This window comes from Anser anser, assembly GCF_964211835.1.
Source record: "Anser anser genome assembly, chromosome: 6".
In the NCBI taxonomy this organism is placed as follows: Eukaryota; Metazoa; Chordata; class Aves; order Anseriformes; family Anatidae; genus Anser; species Anser anser.
The window spans coordinates 32,032,908-32,053,450 of record NC_139726.1 but is presented as its reverse complement, the minus strand read 5'-3'; the positions used below and the strand labels follow the sequence as shown (position 1 = coordinate 32,053,450).

General features: G+C 42.7%; 1 protein-coding gene across 1 annotated transcript in view; it reads right to left on the bottom strand.

The window, feature by feature from the left end:
• Positions 1-20,543, bottom strand: part of BARD1 (BRCA1 associated RING domain 1) — a 46,588-nt gene that overhangs the window by 18,286 nt on the left and 7,759 nt on the right. Inside the window, exons 4-6 of the mRNA XM_083840623.1 lie at positions 15,419-16,410; positions 7,174-7,254; positions 6,303-6,475 (exon numbers count right to left, since the gene is read on the bottom strand). Coding sequence (XP_083696749.1) covers positions 6,303-6,475; positions 7,174-7,254; positions 15,419-16,410 — 1,246 coding nt within the window. The remainder of the gene's footprint in view (positions 1-6,302; positions 6,476-7,173; positions 7,255-15,418; positions 16,411-20,543) is intronic.

The window sequence follows — 20,543 nt, the reverse complement described above, 5'->3', positions numbered from 1 at the left end:
AGTCACTCATCAAGGTCGTGAATAGTCAGCAGAGGGCTCTTAGGGCTAGTACAAATTCCCATCAAAGAGTGGGATATCTGTGCTGAGAACAAAGAGGAGCCCAATGAAGAGCAACTCAATATCAGCTGCTGAGTATGACTTAGATGAGATGACAGGTGATATCTTAAGGACTCACAGATCAAAGAACTTTCTAAAGAAGCTTTAAAAATGGGATTCAGTTCATGGTGCAACACTGCTGAAGTCTTCACTGGGAAGTCCACAGAGCTGAATTGCTGTAGTCAAAAAGAAATTTAAGTTACCTTCTAAATGTTTCAGGAAGCTTTCAGGAAACAAGTGACCAGAGAAGAAAAGATAAACAGGGAGACACCCCTCTCAGTTCCTTAGAAGCCCCAGACTCGCACAGCTTCTGACACAAGCAAGCAATCACTATGTAATACTTCGTAATCACGAATTTTTAGCTGCTACACTTTGACACCAAATATTATTTGCTGCTCCACAGCTGAGCAAAGCCCAAGGTTTACCCCAGTCCCAGAGGAGAGCTCAGTACTGATGGGAAGTCCCGCAGCCAGGTGCCAGCACAGCCCCAAAAACACCAATCCCCACAGGGAAATCTGACCAGTTTTGGTCTCTCATGTCAGCATTCACATCTGAGTGTGTAAATTAGCAAAACTTTTTGATTCTGACAAAAGGAAAAATGAAGTCATGTAGCCAGAAAGACCATCTTACATACCCAAACAGGGCTAAGGTTTCCAATTAACCTGCTCTTAGCAGGAGGCTCCAATCTTGCACATAGCCAGTGAAGTCCCTGCACTGTCTTGACTAAGAAAAAGCAAAGTTGTGTGTCATGGGTCCAACGCCTCCTGGAATTACTCTCAGGTTTTAATAGCTTTTACCTCTCTGCCATTCATAATTGGGGACTGCAGTCTATCCCTAAGCACTCCCACAGGCTTATTGAGAATCAGATTCAACTATTCAAAGACAGCTAACATCTTAAAAAATAGGGCAACAACAATTTTTACTAATGCTAAACTTATTGTGCATGAAGAACTGGCAAGATAGCCCATTTGAGTGAAAGCACTTAGGAAGTACTGTGAAATTGCAAATGCACAGATCTAATTTTTCAAATCACTTGGCTTGCTGTGAAGCAAGGAAAAAAGACAGAAGTTGAGAGAGTGAGCACATGAAAAAAGCTATAAAAATATAAATTAGCTATGTGTAGGAGATTAACTTACAAAAATTAACTAGACCAGCGGGACAATTAATAGGTCCACTGGTCCATATAATATTTTTCATTTGCAGTTCATGTCTTTCCCAGTCAGTGAAAACTTCAAATGGTAAATGAAGTGCCACAACTACTAAACCTTATAGATTTCCAAAAAGTTATTTTGCCAAGGAATACTGAAAACCGAGGATAGCTTTCTGGAAAGAAACGTACCTCTCACCTGTTTTCTCTTTGTCCAAAAGATATGCAGCTGCTCCATATAATATAGTTCCTTCTCACACTTTATATATTAACATGCAAGGGAGAGGAAGAGACTGGACTGACATACATTCAGAATGAGACGCACTCGATGGGTCTGCAAACCTGGCGACCTAAATCTGAAGTAGCAAAGCCTCAGCTCTCTGATGGCTAGGCTTGTGCTACTATCTGTGTGCTTCATGAATTGAGGCTCACGGAAAAATGGCTGTGTTTGCTCCCAGACAAATCTTACATCCCTCTACAGCCCAGTAGATCTTACCTGCCTTGAGGCCTGCAGTTAAACATCATCCAACTTTACAATAATATTTTATCTTGCACAATCAAGCATCACAGTAAAATTCAAAACTACTGCTCTAAGCAGGCTATTTAACATAAGCTTTGCTTTTATTCCAATAGATTAACTCCCCAGCACACAGGGGACATTAAAACACAACTGAGTTATTTCTACGGTCAAAACAGCTGCAAGACATCAGCCACTTCTGGGGAGTTTGATGTTATATATCCCAAATAACATCTGAATACATTTATCATGCTCACAATTTACTCAGGTTAGCTAAAGAAAAAGAGTAACCACAGTGAAATACTCAAATGTTCCTCCTCCCCCCCGCATGGTAATGAAGAATCACTATAATTTGCTAGGATAAAGAGGGCCCTCTCCTGGGCTGAAAGTTCGTTTACTGAGCACCTGGAGAGTCCATGCAACGACCAAAATGAATTTCGTAAAAAGAATTAATGCGAAGATTTAGTAGTTCAGCAAAATTTGTTTGGTATAGTCCTAGCTTACACACTGCATACCTTTAAAGTTAAGGCACTCCTTAATTACATTCCTAAGTAAAATAAACGTTTGAGAACACCTGCATGTTTTGCTCATCACTGCTCAACTTCCAATTTAAAGATCCCAGAGTCAGAACGCAGAGATTGTCAAATCCTATATTAAGTACAAAGAGGCCAGTTATAACCAATCATCCCCAAAAGACAACTATAATTGCATTATCTGTAGCGATCACCCTGTTCTCGCCTCCTGTTTTTACAACTGTGGTCTTCAGGTCCCAGGGATCTAGGAAAACACTCTGAAGAAAAGCAAGCTTCTTGTCAGAGTTGTGACTTCATTATAAGGATTCCTGCATCCACTAGGAAAAAAAAAAAAAAAAAACCTACACTGAATAGGTTTCAAATCCACTTACCTAGACAAATCCAACCACTGTTTAATTAGTACTACAGCTTCCAGAGTCACTGGCAGGAAAAAAAAACTGTAAGATTTGCAAAGTCATGGTCCTGGCAAGGATCAGAGTGCAATTTGTTGAAAACTAGCAGGGCTCTGTCGAAAAGGGAGGGAGGCATAAAACATTTTCAGAAGGCTCAGCCATGTTGTTCTTATTTATATTGTTTCTTGATAACATTTGGAAGAGGTCAGTAAAACCTTACTATTCAAGCCTGAACACTTCACTTTTAGATTCCTTCCTCTTTATGTCTCTTATGCTCTCTGTAAAATGGAAAAAGGGTCCTTGCCTCATCACTACAATAGGAATACGTACAGTAACACTTCAGCAAGGGAGAGAGTCTACAGAAGATCTGGAGGCCTCACTTTTTCCAGAGGAGGGAGGACTGGATTTTTGCCAAAGGAATGAAACAGATCAAGGAAGACTAGATTTGTTCCCCAAGAGATTTTAAGAAAAAAACATATAAATATATATTTATGAACACCACACGGTAGAGATTCCAAGCAGCATGGAGATTAAGTCAAGAACACTGCATATTTAGAAGTGGGTAAGAAGCCATTTGTGATGCTTAAAAGTACTGCAAGAAGCAGCTAGTTGCAAGCTGTGACCTATCCTATGTCACGCTGTTTTAATATACAACTGAATGTTACCTATTTCCAGGGAAAACTAAACCAGAATTTAAGATTTACATAAATCTTTCCATCCGTGATTAAAAAGCTCCTGTTTCAATAGAAGGTCGTGTTTGCTAATGCAGAATGAGCTGAAATAGGCTCAGCTTCATCTCAGTTTGTCTAAGCACATGTGGTAGAGACTAAGGCTAAGAGGAGAGCTGAAAAGCCCACTGCTGGCATTTGGAGTCTCTGTCACGCAAATCCTCCATGCTTAAGTCCTGTCAAAAGCCTGCAAAGCAAGTGTCTGTGCTACACTTTCAAATACCAGGCAGACAAGTGGGAAGTGTCACCCAACTGGAGACTAATACTCAAGTGGTTTGAAAATGAGTTTCTGAAGTTCATAGAATCACAGAATATCCCCAGTTGGAAGGGACCCATAAGGATCATCAAGTCCAACTCCTGGCACTACACAGGTCTGACCAAAAGTTTAGACCATGTGGCTAAGTGCACAGTGCAATTGCTTCTTAAATTCAGACAGGCTCGGTGCAGTGACTACTTCACTGGGGAGCCTGTTCCAGTGTGCAACCACCCCCTCGGTGAAGAACCTCTTCCTGATGTCTAGCCTAAACTTCCCCTGCCTCACCTTAACACCATTCCCCTGGGTCCTATCACTGGTGATAACGGAGAATAGGTCACCTGCCTCTCCACTCCCCCTCGCGAGGAAGCTGTAGACTGTGATGAGGTCCCCCCTCAGCCTCCTCTTCTCCAGGCTGAACAGGCCAAGTGACCTCAGCCGTTCCTCATACGTCTTCCCCTCCAGGCCCTTCACCATCTTCGTCGCCCTCCTCTGGACACTCTCCAACAGTTTCACGCCCTTTTTGTACTGTGGTGCCCAGAACTGCACACAGTACTCGAGGTGAGGCCGCACCAGCGCAGAGTAGAGCGGGACAATCCCTTCCCTCGACCGACTAGCGATGCCGTGCTTGATGCATCCCCGGATATGGTTGACCCTCCTGGCTGCCAGGGCACACTGCTGGCTCATATTCAGCTTGCTGTCAACCACAACCCCCAGACCCCTCTCTGCGGGGCTGCTCCCCAGCGTCTCATCGCCCAGTCTGTACGTATAGCCAGGGTTGCCCCGTCCCAGGTGCAGGACCAGGCACTTGCTTTTGTTAAACTTCATGCGGTTGGTGACCGCCCAGCTCTCCAATCTGTCCAGATCTCTCTGCAAGGCCTTTCCACCCTCATCGAAGTCCACAACTCCTCCAAGTTTGGTGTCAGCAAATTTGCTCAGAACACCTTCTAGTCCTACATCCAAATCATTTATAAAAACATTGAAGAGGACTGGCCCTAAAATGGAGCCTTGAGGGACCCCACTAGAGACCATCCGCCAGCCAGATGTGCCCCATTAACCACAACCCTTTGAGCCCTGCCCGTCAGCCAATTGCTCGCCCACCGCATGATGTTTTTGTTTAGCTGTATGCTGGACATTTTATCCAGTAGGATCCTGTGGGAAACTGTGTCAAAAGCTTCGCTGAAGTCCAAAAAGATCACATCAGCTGGTTTCCCTTGATCGACTAGATGGGTGATCTTATCATAAAAGGAAATCAAATTTGTTAGGCAAGACCTACCCCTCATGAACCCGTGTTGGCTGGGACCAATGGCTGCATTGTCCCCCAGGTGCGCTTCAATAACTTCAAGGATCATCCTCTCCATAATTTTACCAGGCACTGACGTGAGACTGACAGGCCTGTAATTGCTAGGGTCTTCTTTCTTACCCTTCTTGAAAATTGGCACAACATTTGCCAGCTTCCAGTCCAATGGGACCTCTCCAGATTCCCAAGATCGTTGAAAAACAATTGAGAGAGGTCCCGCGATGACGTCAGCCAGCTCTTTAAGCACCCTGAGTTAAGCACCTTAAGTTGTCAGCTTAAGGTGTAGTGTGATGGTCTTTGTTGTTCAAGAACAAAGTGAAGATGAACAACTGAACCTTGTTTTACTTTTTCACAGTTTTGGTGGTTTATTTTGTGTGGGGTTTTTCCCCCCCTCTTCTCCAACTCCAGTGTTTTCAAGACCAGGATTGTTTTTGCAAACCCTGTGCTTTTCCTCAGAATACCTTAGTTCTGCGATCTTTGAGAGTGAATATTGTGAGTTGAAGTGATTAAGCTGAACGTGTTTATGTTCCTTTATGCTCCCGGCAAGGAAATTCATGTCATGCAAGACTTCATCCTGTCTTGTTACTTTATACACAAACACCCCTATTGACACGTGTTAGACTCAATTTTTATAAATAAAGCTCCTGGCATAACAGCAACACTACAACACCTAAAACTACATTTAGCACCTGATATAATAATAGTTTGCAGGGTTATTCCTTACCTAACATACACTTTAGCACTTCCTGTACATAAATGCCAAAATCTTCAGCACGAATATCAACACAGATTCATTGAGAATGTGTCTAAGCCTTTTAGGAATTAGGAAGCGTACCGAGGATTAGTGCTTTGAAATGACAAAGAACAAGAAGAAAAAAAACCTTCACAAATCTCGGTTTGTCTACGCCACTTAAAAAGTTAAAAGAGACTGGACTGAAACACCTTCTGCTAGCACGTAGTGTAGGGAAAGTAAAAGAGAAAAACAGCTGTAGCAGTTCAAAGCTCATATAGTTCAGCATCCTGTATCTGACAGTAGCTATAACAAGATGCCAACAGAAAAGGGTGAAAATTGGGTAAACATATTTTGTTACTTTCCTACTTTGGTCTCCAATTCTCCAGCTACTTATGACATTCTCAGAAAAGCTTCGGACAAAGTTCAAATGGGAACACCTACCTTGAAAAGGGGGATACAAGCATAACAGAACATACGTTTTACACCACTACCACCACTTCTAATAATCACATTTATTACTAGCTTTGCTTCTTATTTACTTAACATACACCCTGGAGGCTGCAGATGGTGCCCCAGCTAAAGTAACATTTCACATCTACTTACACTGCATCGCGGGAGGCCCCGTGCAAAAGCAGCAGCTCAGCAATGCTCACGTGCCCATTCTTGACAGCATCGTGCAGGGGCGAGTCGTTCTGATAGCCCGTGGTGTTCACCAGTGCTTTGTGTTGCAGCAGCAGCTCCACCACCGCTTTGTGCCCATGGTTACACGCCTCGTGCTAGGAGGGGAAGGCCACAAGCGGTAAGGAGGGAAAACTCAAGTGGAACACAGTTCAGAGCAGGTACCTCTGTCACACCAGCCAACACATTCAGACACCTCTCAGCAGAAGGCCAGGGAAGACAATGCAAGGATGCTGCATTATGTTCCTGACATGAATTAACCTTGAAACCTGGCACTAATCGCAAGCCTAGAGAGAAGCTGAACAAAGGCCAATTGTGTGCAAATTAGACCAGAGAGAACAAAGCCTCCCTGCTTACAGACTCAGTCAAAAGTACTCTTTGGGAGAGAAAGAAGTCATCACTGAAAAAAACTTATTTACTATCATTCAAGTATGCAATATTTTTTCATTCAACCACTGCATATATTTCCTAAATTGTAAGGAAAACACCAAGGGCATCAAGAACCCATAAAACATACAAATTATCTGCAATTGATCCTTTTGTAGTTATCAGTTACATTTTCTGCATTTGCAGAATCTCAGACAGATTTGTTGGCACGTTCTAACCTAGCAAAGGAGAGGTGGATTTGGCAGATCAATAGCTGCTAATAATAAATTTTTACACTTTATCATTTCTCCACCTTGCACAATTCTTTGTCGGTTAAGTGTGTATGAAGGGAAGCAAAATACGAGAGAAAAGTAGGGATGGAATGAAAAGTGAGAGAGAGACCGATGGCAAAAAGAAGTCTACGACTCACCAGTGGTGTCCAGCCAGCATTGTCCTTAACATTGGGATCTGCCCCATTTTTCAGCAGCTGTTCAACAGCTCCTAAGTCACCCTGCAAAAGTAAGAAACATGGCTGTTATTAAAAGGTAATGAAGAGACAGAACTGTAAGATGCAGAACTGTTGTCTGTGTAAGTCTACCTGCAATAAAAACACAATGGTGTAAGTCTTCCAGGATAACAAAATCTCAGCTGGTTTGGAAACCACTATTCCTCATTGTTGCTCATTTAAAAGCACCTACATACTTCATACAAATATTTTAAAACTAAAAATCAGGTGCATAAGAGTCCTAACTCAGAATTCTGAAATGGGCAGGTTTGTGCTGATTACTATCCATACACTAGAATCGACTGCAAGGTTAAGATCAGGAATGTTTATTCAGAAGTTGCTTCTAATTCCAACTGGATGTTTTATCTTTTACATCTAAATAACTGTCTAGAAAATGCATAGATAAAATAGATTAATAAGCCTGACAAGCTGCTAGAAATTTTTCCCCACAAGTCAAAAGAAAAAGGATTTCTATTTAACACTAAAATTACTACCCACGTTGAATCTTACAGAAACTTTCTCTGACAGTTATTCTAAAAAAAATGTTTTCATTTGATTTTTGGAAAAAAAAAAAAAACACGCCACATTCAGGTTTTACTATAAGCAAGGAAATGTATGTGGAAAATACAAGAAACTGATGCACAAGATTATAGAAAAAGGAAAGAGGCCAAGCAGAAATAAGATGAAGGAAGCAACTGGGGAGAATTTGTGAATGTGAGGTTTTGATGTTCCTAAAGGCAAACAGAAAACAAAGTTAGCGATAAGATTGGATCGTGTACAGGTGCAACTATAAATAGGCAAGGAGAAGCCTCCTGCAGAAGCTGAGGCAAGGAAATCTCTGCAGTGCAGGTCTTAAAGCAAGAAAAGAGTTCATTCCATAATACACAGAGTTCTGTGCCCTCAAGCAGTGGCAATTCAAGGAATCCCTGTTATTCCACAGCATACCTTAGGAAGAAGTGAGAAAATAATAAATTAAACCTTAAATACAACAAAAATAAATTCAATCCCATTTTTTGTTACCAAGGAACACGGCTGATAAATAGAATAGCTTTAATCTTCACTCCTTAGAGAAAATATTAAGTCATCAAACTCTGCTCAACAGAAATAAATCCAGCAAGCAACAAATGTAAACTCAAAATTCACCAAAAAAAAGTGCCGAGAATCACCGGCTTTAAACTGTCAAGCAAATTAACACATGAGGGAAGCTTCATGCATTATATTCACAGCCTGGATGTCCCAGCAAAACGTTACATTTCAGAGCAATTACAGCGTGTGCTGCTTTATGGTTGCAAGGTAACAGACACGTATCAAGTCTCAATAGTTATTCAGAAGCAGCTAAGACAGTGATCAGCATTAGATCTTCTCCTACAGAGAAAAGATACAATTATCTATAATAAGCGAGATCTGAGCTTATCATTTAAAGTTAAGTTTGCAAACACGTTCGGCAAGGGTTTGACATTTCAACAGTACTCCTTTAGAGCAGGAAGCATAGCTAATAATTTGTGTGGGCACTGGCATATCAGAGCTTTTCAGAACAGCAATGTAAATGTTGATTTGTAAAGCATCACTGGAGTTTTATCAAAGGAAGCGTCGCTGGCGTGGACAACAGTACAGCATCTGCAGAACGAAAACCAGGTCCAAGACAAAATTAGGAGACTGGCGTTTTGCTGTTACAGAAGAAAAGCCTGTCATTGCCTCGGGTGGAAATGGAAGCTGCTCTCCGCAAGTGGCACCGCACAACCAGAGGGGCAGCAGGGACGGGAAGCTCTCGGTGCAGCCCATCAGGATTACAAGTGGCACGTTAAGAACATCGTTCAGAGCCTCAAAATTAAAAGAAACATAGCCAGAAATTAAGTTTTAAATTCACATCTATGCCATATGCTAGGAGGACATGCCTTTGTCCCCTAAGAAGCTCTCCAGTTGGATATTATATTGTGAATATTTAGCTAAAAACCAGGCAGGCAATTTCAGGAAGCAGATCCTTAGCAGATCTGCTTCGTGTTAGAGCCCTGCCTGCAAGGAGAGTCACCAGCACCTGATGGCGATCCCAAGAGTAGCAGTGACTGCTTGACACATTGACCAGATCTATCAAAGTTGGCAGAATTCCTCGCGTGTGTACAGTCAGTCCGTGTTTTGCACAATTTTAAATGTGAGAGGATAAGCACCCAGCAGGGATAAGTCCCAGCTGCAAACACCAATATACCAGACTTCTTTCCTCCCCAAGCAGGAAAGCAGAAGAGACTACACCAATCCCCAGCTATTGCTTTGAGATTTAAAGATATGCTTTTGAGATATAAAGATTTGAGATATAAAATTATACTCTGACTAATATTGAAATGGATTTTGTCCATGGTCCCGTGAGTTCGCTTATCCCAGCAAGACAAGTCAGAGCCCTAACTATACCAGGTAACAGCAAGAGGAGCCTAAGAGCTCATCTCGGCAGTCCATAGCAAGAGTGGAAACAACTGGAGATGCTGCTTCTTCTAAAGTTGTCCAGAGGACAAGCACCACGTAGAAGAATGCTATCTGGAACAATTAGCAGGGAAGCATTCATTTTTAAATCTCATTATCAATAAAGGATTACAAGCAGCTTCTGAAGAGGCTGGAACCACCGCAGAACGTAGAATTATTTGCTTGGAAGAAGTAAAGCAAAGGTCATTTGAAGCTCGTAACCAACCTTATGTACAGTGACAACAAAACAATGTGTCGGGTTGGCTCTTCCTCTGCTACAGCTTAAGGGAGCTCTGAAAATCTCAGAAGCTGGAAAGGCTGTGGGGCCATCTGTTGGCAGGTCTAGAAGACAGCGTGGCGTTAATTTGCACAGAGAAAGGTGTTTACACAGCTTTAAAAGCACGCCCCTCCCAGGGAGAATCCAGCTCCTGCAGATGCTGATGGCAGAAGCCCAGACAACTTGGCTTGGACCAGGTTTTGTTCCCCAAAAGTCACCTTTAAATCAAGTTACTGAAAATATTCTACCTGTTCAAAGAAGAGACCCAAAGAATTACGGCAGTAGATGAAGGCAGCTAAAAAGCTGCACCACATCAACCGAGTGCTTCTCCCTTTGTTTGCAAAGGTAAATGAGAAACTTCAAGCTTTAGGTCAAACAAATGAGAAAAAACACCTTTCAAACCCAAATACATTTGCTTGTTAGGATATGGCACAGCAGGAGGAAAACTAGGTTATTTACAGCTCATGCTAAGTGGTTAAAGAGGACAAAAAGTGAATTACAGAGTAATTGTGAATGCTCCAACTGTTTCCAGGAAACGGGGAGCTTCTCACCTCAGATTTCTCTAAATTATTTCTCTATCCATGACAGGAGCAACCGTAAAGGCAATCTGGTTGTAACAGGAAAGATACTGACAGAAGAAGATGTCTGCTGGCCTGGGAGCCTGGAACATCCTTGAGACGTGCAGCTGGCATCCTCCAAGTGCAGCTGGGTACCTGAGAACCTGAAACATCCTGAAACACCCTTGATAAGCTCAAAAAAGCTGCACTAATCATCATCATCAGCTGAAAAAACAGAAGTACTTCTGAGGAAAGTAAAAATCAGACTGGGAAGGCAAAAAGTGATCTAAGAAAATACAGACCAGCAACATCTATTGGCTGGTCCAGGTTAAAAAACAGAAGTCAGCAACAGGCTGCTGCTGTCCTACACCCCTAAGGTCCCTAAAAATAGAGAAGTCACTCTGTCTACCCAAAGCGGAGCATCTCTCCAAGAGCTTTCCCTGCATGAACGTCTCCAAACGAGATCTCCTGGACAGCTGAGGACACCTGGCTGACACCAGACCCCGTGACACAGATCATCACTGAACCAAACTTCAGCCCACCGTCGCTGGCCCCGCTCCTGGGAGCAGTTTGGTGAGAACTCTGCCAGTAGCACTTTGAAATAATATAGATAAGCACACATACGGGGAATTAAGCTAAATACAGGCTTGCTTTACTAGTGGTAATTTGTGGTAACTTGCAATAAATCACTGTAAAGGAATAAAACTTTGTGTGCTTGTATGTTGCAGAACGCGAGGAGCCCACTGTCACCGCGTTCACACACCCACAGGCTGGGTAACTTAAGGGCTGTGACAACCCAGCAGACCATTTCCTGACCAGCAAACATAAGGATGCAGAATTGCTTATTTGTGACAAAAAGACAACACAGAAGAAATTAAGTAATACAAAAAGTAATAACCAAGCACTACAGAAAACAAAACGGCAATGCATTTCTAAGCTTTCGGAGTAGTATTTAGGAAGATGGACTGCTTTCACTTGGTGCTAATTTTCACATTCTTAAGTTCTGCATTTAAAACGTGACCTCACGTTTGTCTTAAGCTACCTGCTGGATACTACCCATAACGAGGGGGGCTGTGCTCCTGTACCACGGGCTCTTTTCTGTACTGCCGCGCAGCTGAGTCACGGAAGCAGGAGGCCTGGACACGAAGACCTTGGAGAAAGCGATGGGTGAATTCTGCACGAAGCAGCTGGCAGGAGGACGCTGCCTTGCTCAGGAGAGGCTGGGGCTGTCAGAGGTGTAGCTCCTGTACCCACCGTGCTGCTAGGAACCTGGAGGCTGCATGCATGATCTGGCACTTAACCACGAGATACGTGCATGGCTGGTACCAAAAGCAAGGGACTGCACAGCTGGCTCGGGCAGCGATACCTGCAAAAGGATCCCAGCTGACGTGGTGGCCAGCTGATGCTCACAGCACCTCCCTTTGCGCTCTGCTGTGCTGTTACACAGCTAGTAACAAAGCAATAGCAAGGAAGAAGAATCTCCCAGGCTCGCAAGGAATTATCTAACAGTTATTGCAGCGCTAAGTATAATGAATATGAAGAGTCCAGCAGTGCAGGCTAACCGCAGGTAAAGCCTTCTGAAATCCCTCCCAGCCAGAGCTGCCAGATCTAAAGGGCTCCTGGAGCTGGAGGCAACCACAACTGGTCCTTCTGGCTGGAAGCAGAAGTCAAAACCTTCTCCCAGCCACCCTGGTGCTCTCCTCCCTTCCCATTCCTCCCTGCCCAGCCCCAGCGACCCCGCTCAGGCTGGGCAGAAGAAAGGCAGCCACCACCAAGACCCGAAATGCTGCACCAAAGTACAAAAAATTTTGATTTCTGCACTAAATTTAAGACACTGTACCACCTAGCTAAATAATACTGTGCCACAATTAATTGTCATATACGTAAGAGCTGGCACTGCGAACAACTCATTATTTTACTGGGGAAAAAACACTGTTATAGAGAAGGGCTGGTGATGGGGACAACTTCCCACCAGTTTAGAATATTAGGAGTGCAGGAGGTCACGTTTTGCATCCTTACTAATTGGAACTTTTTACCTTTATTGACTATGGAGGAAGATGAACATGACTGCTGTCTGCTCTGGGAAGAGAGGCATTTATTTCAATTTATTAGGGTAACTCTGCGTGGAGCTGACCCACGCTAGAATCTTTCTCGAGAACCGTTCTGATTTCAGTAAGCTTCTCACTAGGGTAAGAGTAGTAAATGGGGACAATCCCTCAGAATTGGTTGAAACAGCACAATACACTTAATTTTAATGCCCCATAACGTTGTTAATTATCTTTTAAATAAGAAAAAAGTTGATGAGCTTTCATTACATTCAGAGTATTAGACCCTAACAGCTAATGAAAATGGTACAGATATTTATTTTGCTAATTAATTAAGTCCTAGAGAATATGACTGTTTCACTTCGGGGACAAGGTGGCTGTTTTAAGACTGTTTCTCACTACACACAGGGAAAAATATTGCTGACTGTGGAAACAAGGAGAAAAATTCACCTGTAACACAACTGGAAGATAAACACAGAAATACTTCTTTCCGAAACCAAAGATCTGACAGGGCTATTTTTAAAGGCACAATGGGAATATACATACAGGATAAAACCCAGTATTTTCAAGACCAGCTTCTTTGAGAACACATTCATCAGTCCCAGCACTTGTTACGTGTAATAGCAAGGCTCCTGCACCTAGCAATCTAGAAACACACGGGTTATAATGAAGATACTTGCATGCAATAAGAGGTTTTCTTGCAATTGGCACACGCTCCCAGCGGATTCGTGGTGATGAACCACTATTATTTGTTCACTGCTTTGCAAAGTAAAAATTAGCAAACCCCATCGTGAGTAGTTCTCTGGAAAGACCCAGTCCTCACGTCTCCTCATCCATATTACCTCCTTCTACAGACAAGGAGCTGAGGTTCACACAGCAGAAGAGCTTTCCCAGTTGCACTGAAAGTTTAGTAGCTAGAAACAGATACAAGGAAATTAAGACCATAACCAAAAGACGACTCTCCTTGCCTTATTTTGACTAGATTTAAAGGGGTATGGTAACTTTGGGATCACCCCAGAGCCCTAGTTAGTTGACCATGCCTTTACCAAAGAGCATCTCAGTACAAACAAAGGAGCTTTACACAGCTGAACCAGTGAGGAACAGAAACTACTTCCCCTCTTGCTCAATGACTGAAAACATTAAAAAAGAAACCAAAATGAATTCATTCACAGGACTGAAATAGCATTTACTCAGGTGTCTGCCCACCCCACTGCCTCCAGCACAGCTGGAGTTCAGCATTTCAGCCAACCGAGGCAGAATGTAGCCCTGTAGCAGTCCCGAGAGGCTACACCACCAACCTTGGACAGCTGTAATATGTTTGTTCTTTGTCTCTACAGCACCAACTGCCTAATTTTTACCCCTTTATCTTCAAAATGCTCTGCAATGAAAAGCCTGGCATATCACTCTACTCCGAGTCTCACAACAGGCTGCAGCGACGCTCTCCTTTCTGGGATGAAGAACTTGTGTGCCAAAGAAGGATGGGGCGTAGTGCTGGAAGCCACACCTGTGCGAAGACTTGTCAAGGTAGCTCAGTTTTTAGAACCAGTCGCGATGGTATTCTTTAGAAATTCCCAGAAAGTCATGGAAGAATAATTTGTAAACAGTGCTTTAATAAACAGGAATATAGAAGCCTTATGAAGAGAGGTGGCAAGATCTATCCTCTAAAGCTCTTGAGTCCTATGAGGACAATGTTTCATTTTCTCCTCCCTAATTCAGTATTAATGGCATCGAGTAAGAGATTTGAACTCAACTCAGCCCAGCTGCCACTTCCATTTAAAAAGGTCTCATGTGCAGCAGGAGTGGCTTATTAGAGTGCCTTTGAAAGAGGACACTGTTATTTATCAAGAACAGCCTTTGTCTCGACAAATAGAAGTGCTGTATAAATGTCAGGACGCTTATAGGTGAATCAATTCTACCAGCACAGGCAGTTTATTAACAACACGGTATTTCTATATTATGATTTAGCACAAAGTACATTTAAATTGCCAGAATACAAATTCTTTGAGATGCCCTCACAGAAAAGAGCTGCCATATTAGTGCGTTTGATGAGTCTGACTGTAAGCTTTCAGCTTACCCCACATGTGTGTAGCTGTTAAGCAGTAAGAGGGAAGGATAACCGCTGCAAAGGGCAAAGCCCACAGTGTTTTATCCCAGCAGAATTTGGCTAGGACAATAACTCGCAACAAGATGAGTAGCAAGTGTCACTGAATAATATTGATCCTACGTAAAAGCAAAGTCTCCTGAGAATATCTCAGCTCTCCTCGTGCTCCCTCTCCCTTGTGAGGACTGCATACTGAGGGCATAGGGCTTAGCAAGGAAATCCCATGGTGCCGTATTTTGAGCCTTCTGAGCTGCCACTGCCATCAGATGGGGATCCCAACGATTACAAAATATGTACCAAAGGTTGCACGGTCATCTTTATGTCAGTAATTCAAATCCTGCCCTGACTGACTTACCAGGTCAAGTTAAACCGATCGAGGTCACTCAGGGAGATCTGGAATTACTAGTAATACTCCTTGCAAAAGGTCACAGAGACAACTTCCCAGCACAGAAAGCCAAAACACTTGAATGGTTATTGCTTCCCAGAGCCCAGAAGCAGAACTGACACTGTGATACACTGAGACTCTCCAGTATGAGATCTTTGATCATTCCAATAGCCATTTCTTTCTGAAGGCACAGAAACAGGTTGCAAGCTCCTCACTAAACACAGACAACAAAGACCCCAAAGTGAGTTTTCCGCACAAAGCCAGGATGCAGTGAAGTGGTTTTCAGGATATTTTTAAATACAACACCATCTTTTTAGACCCATTTACAGCTGAGATAGAAGATGACAGTCCTACCTTGATGGAAGCAACGTGAAGCAAAGTCTCTCCTTTGTAGTTTCTTCGGGCAACCGCGTTAGCGCCACCAGGGGACTTGAACACAGAAGGACTGTGTGGTGTTCCTACTTGATTACACGTCTTGGAAGTAGAGGGAGTAGAGGGAGATTTGGGAAACAAAGGACTATTCATTGCTGCAGAGCTTCTTGTCTTCATCGCAGTGCCAGCGAGCTTTGATACAGAGGAGGAAACCTGAACAGGTGTCTTGGATTCAGTCGCTTGGGAGATGGGGCTGCCCTGAGGCGACTCCTCCAAGCGAGCTGCCTGCCTGCCCGCACTCCCACTAGTGCTCCCCTCAGCTCTTCGGCGCCTTTTAGTCTGAGACGAAACTGGGAGGCTTGATTGCTCCCTTCCACGTTTCAAAGGCGTAGTTTCATTTCCTATTGATGGGGATTCCTCTGTAGCACAATTTTTTTCCTTGCTGACATGCGCAGGACAGGCATCCAAGCTGTTATCATTCTCCTCTGAGGATTGTACCTCTGGTGATGTTTCTAATTTCTCCACATTTGTGTTGGAGTCAGCTTCCTTCAGAGGCTCCTGTGGAAGCGTCTCTTCGGGGCCAGTAGGCTCCGGAGTGCACAGGACAACTGGCTGGCTACAAATGGTCACACACTTTTCCTTGGAAGTCTTCTCCTCAACTCCTCCTTTGTGCTCAGGTTTCCCTAAGCCCCACACTTTGTTGATGTCTGCTAGACGTTTTTTCTTCACGTTCTTACTCTGCCTCTGTGCTGGCTTTTTTGTTGGCTTGGGTTTTTCGTGAGGAGGGGAAGGAAAGAAATGATAAACTGAAGATGGGTCCTGGCAAGGGCTATCGCTTTTAGTCTTAGGCTGACCCTTGTTCAGGATGCATCGAATCTTCCTGCTTCTTGGGCTGAACCACATTTTTATCTGTTCCTTCTTACTCTTTTTCCCAGAGTCGGAGCCTGTTGGTGTGGATATACATTCTGTTGAATCTAAGTGGAAAAGGGAAGAGGAAAAATAATTTAGAGTACTCTTCAGCAGAACACCTCAAAAGAAAAAAAAGAGATCAGAATAACAACAACAGCAGTAATAGCTGATGACATGTTAGTAAATAGAACCTATGGTTGCCTTCATTTCTTCTGAAGACATGCAACGGCTTGCAAACAACTGGCACTGCCAACAGAAGAGAAAAAACAACACACCACTGGAGTTTGGGGATCCCAGTGCAGCTAAAGCTATCTGCTGGGCAAGTGAGCATCCAGGCAGAGAAATTCCATCAGCTCTCCAGGTTCAGAGGGCAGCACACGCACACAAGATTTCTGACCAGGCTGTACAGAGGAGAGAAACTGGTTCCCTCCCCCAGTGGTCTTTGGCAGCAAGTTTAACAAAGTAGCCTCTGCACATATACAAGAGCACAGAAACAATTTTCTTAAGAGATATTACAGTTCATCTGAGGAAAAACACAAAGAGTAACTGTAATCAATCAAAAACAAAATGGTTATACGAATGTTAAACATTCCTGACAAACATTGGCTAATTCCACAGATACAGCAGGTGAGTCAGAGGAATACACAAAACCTACAAGTAATTGTGTCCTCTCGTTTCAGCCCTTGCTCCTTGGTAGCAAATAGCTCCGAGGAATTTTTTTTTGATGATCTCAAACATTTTAAAAATATGCAATGGAACAATTTCAAAAGTCACACTGCACAGCATATTGCAAATCAACAGCCAAGATGACAGAGAAACACCCTGTACATGAAACAGCAGCTGAGACCAAGGGCTACAGACGTCCCCTCAATGGCCACAGAATCACAAAATCACCCTCACGCATGGAGGAGATTGGCCTTCTTTTCTCCAGGCTGAACAGCCCCAGCTCCCTCAGCCTCTCCTCCAGGAGAGGTGCTCCAGTCCCTTCGCCATTTTAGCAGCCCTTCGCTGGGCTTGCTCCTGGAGCTCCAGGTCTCTCCTGTACCAAGACCCCAAGACAGGGCACAGCACACTTACATTTTTCTTTGAAAGGAACGTTTCAAGGTTAAATGTTTCCTCGTTTTTGATTTAAACTAACCTACTTACCCCTTGAATTAAAATAGGCTCCAAGGCACGAGGAGATTTAGCTAGAGGGATATGCACGGCATCAGACCAAGAGTGTCTTTAAGAATACAGCTTGAGGCAAGCTAATCAATCATTTAGTTATTTAACAAAAACTACACCGTACAGGCAAGATAATTGCCAAGTACAGAACTGCAGCTATTTGCTCTTCCTTTAGGGCTGGGCTTGGTGCAAGCAGAATAAAAGGACTGAAATTGAGACTGAAATCTCATAACTCGCTAGCCGTCAGGAAGATATCATATCCAATTTCCTTCTGACAATAACATTGAAAAAAAAGAGCCTGATTGCAAACAGATGCAAAATATAAGACAGTTACTATTTACTTGTCTTGCCTTCACTGTTTACACAACCACCAATTCCCTTCTAAAATATTTACCTTGCTAGGACTATCAGTCGTCTCCAAGTAAGGAGCAAGAATGAAATCAGCCTGCAAAAGTAATTTGTCCGACAATTTTGTGATGGCCAGAATTCTTTTTGATGTGTAGAGCACACTAAGACTTGAAAGTCAAGAGACAAATGCAATCAAAGGCACTGTCCTTCAGATGTAGGATCTAAAGCAGCATAAGACAATTAAGTATTTACACTGGAAGCTCTGTATATGCCACTTCTGGCAGCCAGAAAGCTTGTGAAAAATCAACCACGAGGGTTCTTAAACAGATCTGCTCGTTACTGGTTGCTCAGCGGGGACTTACCAGCCAGGTTACTAAAAACCTGCTGAAAATACACCAAATAAATGCTTTCCTGGGATTACTCTTCCTCACATGCAACTACCTGCCATGTAAAAGAACAGGGGAGGCACTCAGGGAACATGCCTAAAAGGCCATCCAGACTGCAAAGATCTCCCTGCACACATCCAGACTCCGGCTATGCAAACCCAGGGAAGCTCCTGCTACTTCTGCCGGGGAGTTTGATGTCTCCAAAGGGTGCAAGTAGAGGTAATAAGGACAAATGGCAGATCTGCCCTCCCTCAAAATCCAATCCTTCAAGGGACTCAGAGCTGGGAGAGGGAAAAGGCAGTGCTGAGAAACCGAAGGAAGCTGTTACAGTTTAATACGTAAATGTTCGTTTATAAAAAGAGGGCATTATCTGGTAGCTAAGTGTGCTCAGTTCAACTACCTTCAGAGAAAATTGCTCGTAGAAAAATTGATCCAAAGGAATTCTTTCCTGTCTCCAAGTTGGAAGCCAATCAACGGAGCCTGCATCTCAACAGGGATGAAAAGTGACTATGGATGATTAAGATTTAATTGGCTTATTAATACATAACAAGTTTCCCCACAAATTTATTTTTAGAGATTCATTGAGACAAGGTAAATCAGTGGAGCATGACTTACTAATTCTCTATTTCAAGCATTTGCACTAGTGTAAAGACTATCCACAACAGCAGTATTAGAACCAGCCTAAAAAAAATGCAATTTATTTACTTACCAATGCCTACACATTAACCATAACATCCATATACACAATATTAACTAAATCCTTTCTAAATTAGGCTTCTTTGCACACAACAAACACAAGTTTCTTAATGATAACATTTAATAGAATTCAATTTCTTGAGTATTAAAAGGGCTGAGAGTAGACAAAAAATAGGAGATGCGCGGTGCCTTGCAACTGGAGAACTACATTTCCAAGTTTTGCTGTAGTGCAGTAACAGACTAGAACAGGAAAAAAGAAGCAATTAGAAAACGCGGTTTAGCTATCATTAATCTGCATCAAAGGAATATAATGATGCACATTGTGTGCCTTTCAAATTATTCTCTATTATGGGTTTCAGAACAGAAGTTGAGAAATCTCTTTGACAAACTAGTCCCTTATTAAAAATCAAAGGGAAGTGCTTTGGTACCATCTGTGCAACATTAGTGCCTTCACTGAAGAATGATTATTTTGGAAGTGAAGTATTCAACGGGGGGGGGGGGGGGGGAGAAATTCCAGCTATTCAAAAAACTCAGCTTTGGCTATTATGAAAAATGTCACAGCATACATGAAATGCAATGCAGACCCTTACAACAGGAGTTCGGTGTCCTCCCCTCCACATCAGAAAATGAGAAACTAAACTGTGATACTATAAAGGCTAATCAAAAGTTAATTTCTCCTCCTGTCCACAAGCACCAACACAAGCTTAAGAAGATTTGACCAACACCTGCAAAGTTCTAGCTCTGTATGAGAAGAGGATGGGGGGAAAGAAAAATAACATGCTTTGTGACTGTTGGAGTGAGGCAGATGACATTACAAAGAATAAATTAAAATCACCTACAAGTGGTTGCTGGGATAATTTACAGCAATTTCTTTCTAAAGAATACCACCCAAACATCTGAAGTATTTAGAAACTCGTTTTCAAGAGCATCTCTGTCAATGAACCGCCTTCACCTCTAGTACCCTAGATACTATGTCCATGATTCAACAAGTTCTGACTAATTACCCAGCATAATTACTGTAATTTTATATTGTAGAGTAAATGCAAGTAATAAGTTTCACTTGCAAAGGGAATCAGAAATAGTGGTGGGGGGAAGCCTTGCAAATTCTGCAGAAAGATAGACAAGAGAGTGAAATAATCCAAAGATTAATGCTTTTTCCTCCTCCCAAAGGAAACAGGGACATTTCTACCCTTCAGAAGGTTAGAAGTGGAATAATACTCATATTATTAATACTAATCATCAGCTGTTACAAAAATAACCATGCTCTCAGGAGAAAGATGCTATCATCTCTCTCCTAGAAAGTTTGGAGACATCTGCAAAATGTGTAAGTGATAAGCCACAGAGTACTTCCACACATCAGAAGTTTTAATCAAACATGTTCTTAGTTCTATAAAATAAAGCATTCTTGATACTTTGCTGGCCAGATTAAAAAAACAAACAAACAAACAAAAAACTTCCAATTTGGAACTTATTCTGGGATAAATAAACCATGAATTAAAAGATTACTTCTCCATCTGATGTTGCCACAACTGACTACATGTTGTTGCCAGCAAGGTTCCTTTCAACATGCAACCCGATTGGGGTATTTTTCATGTAAGGTAGGA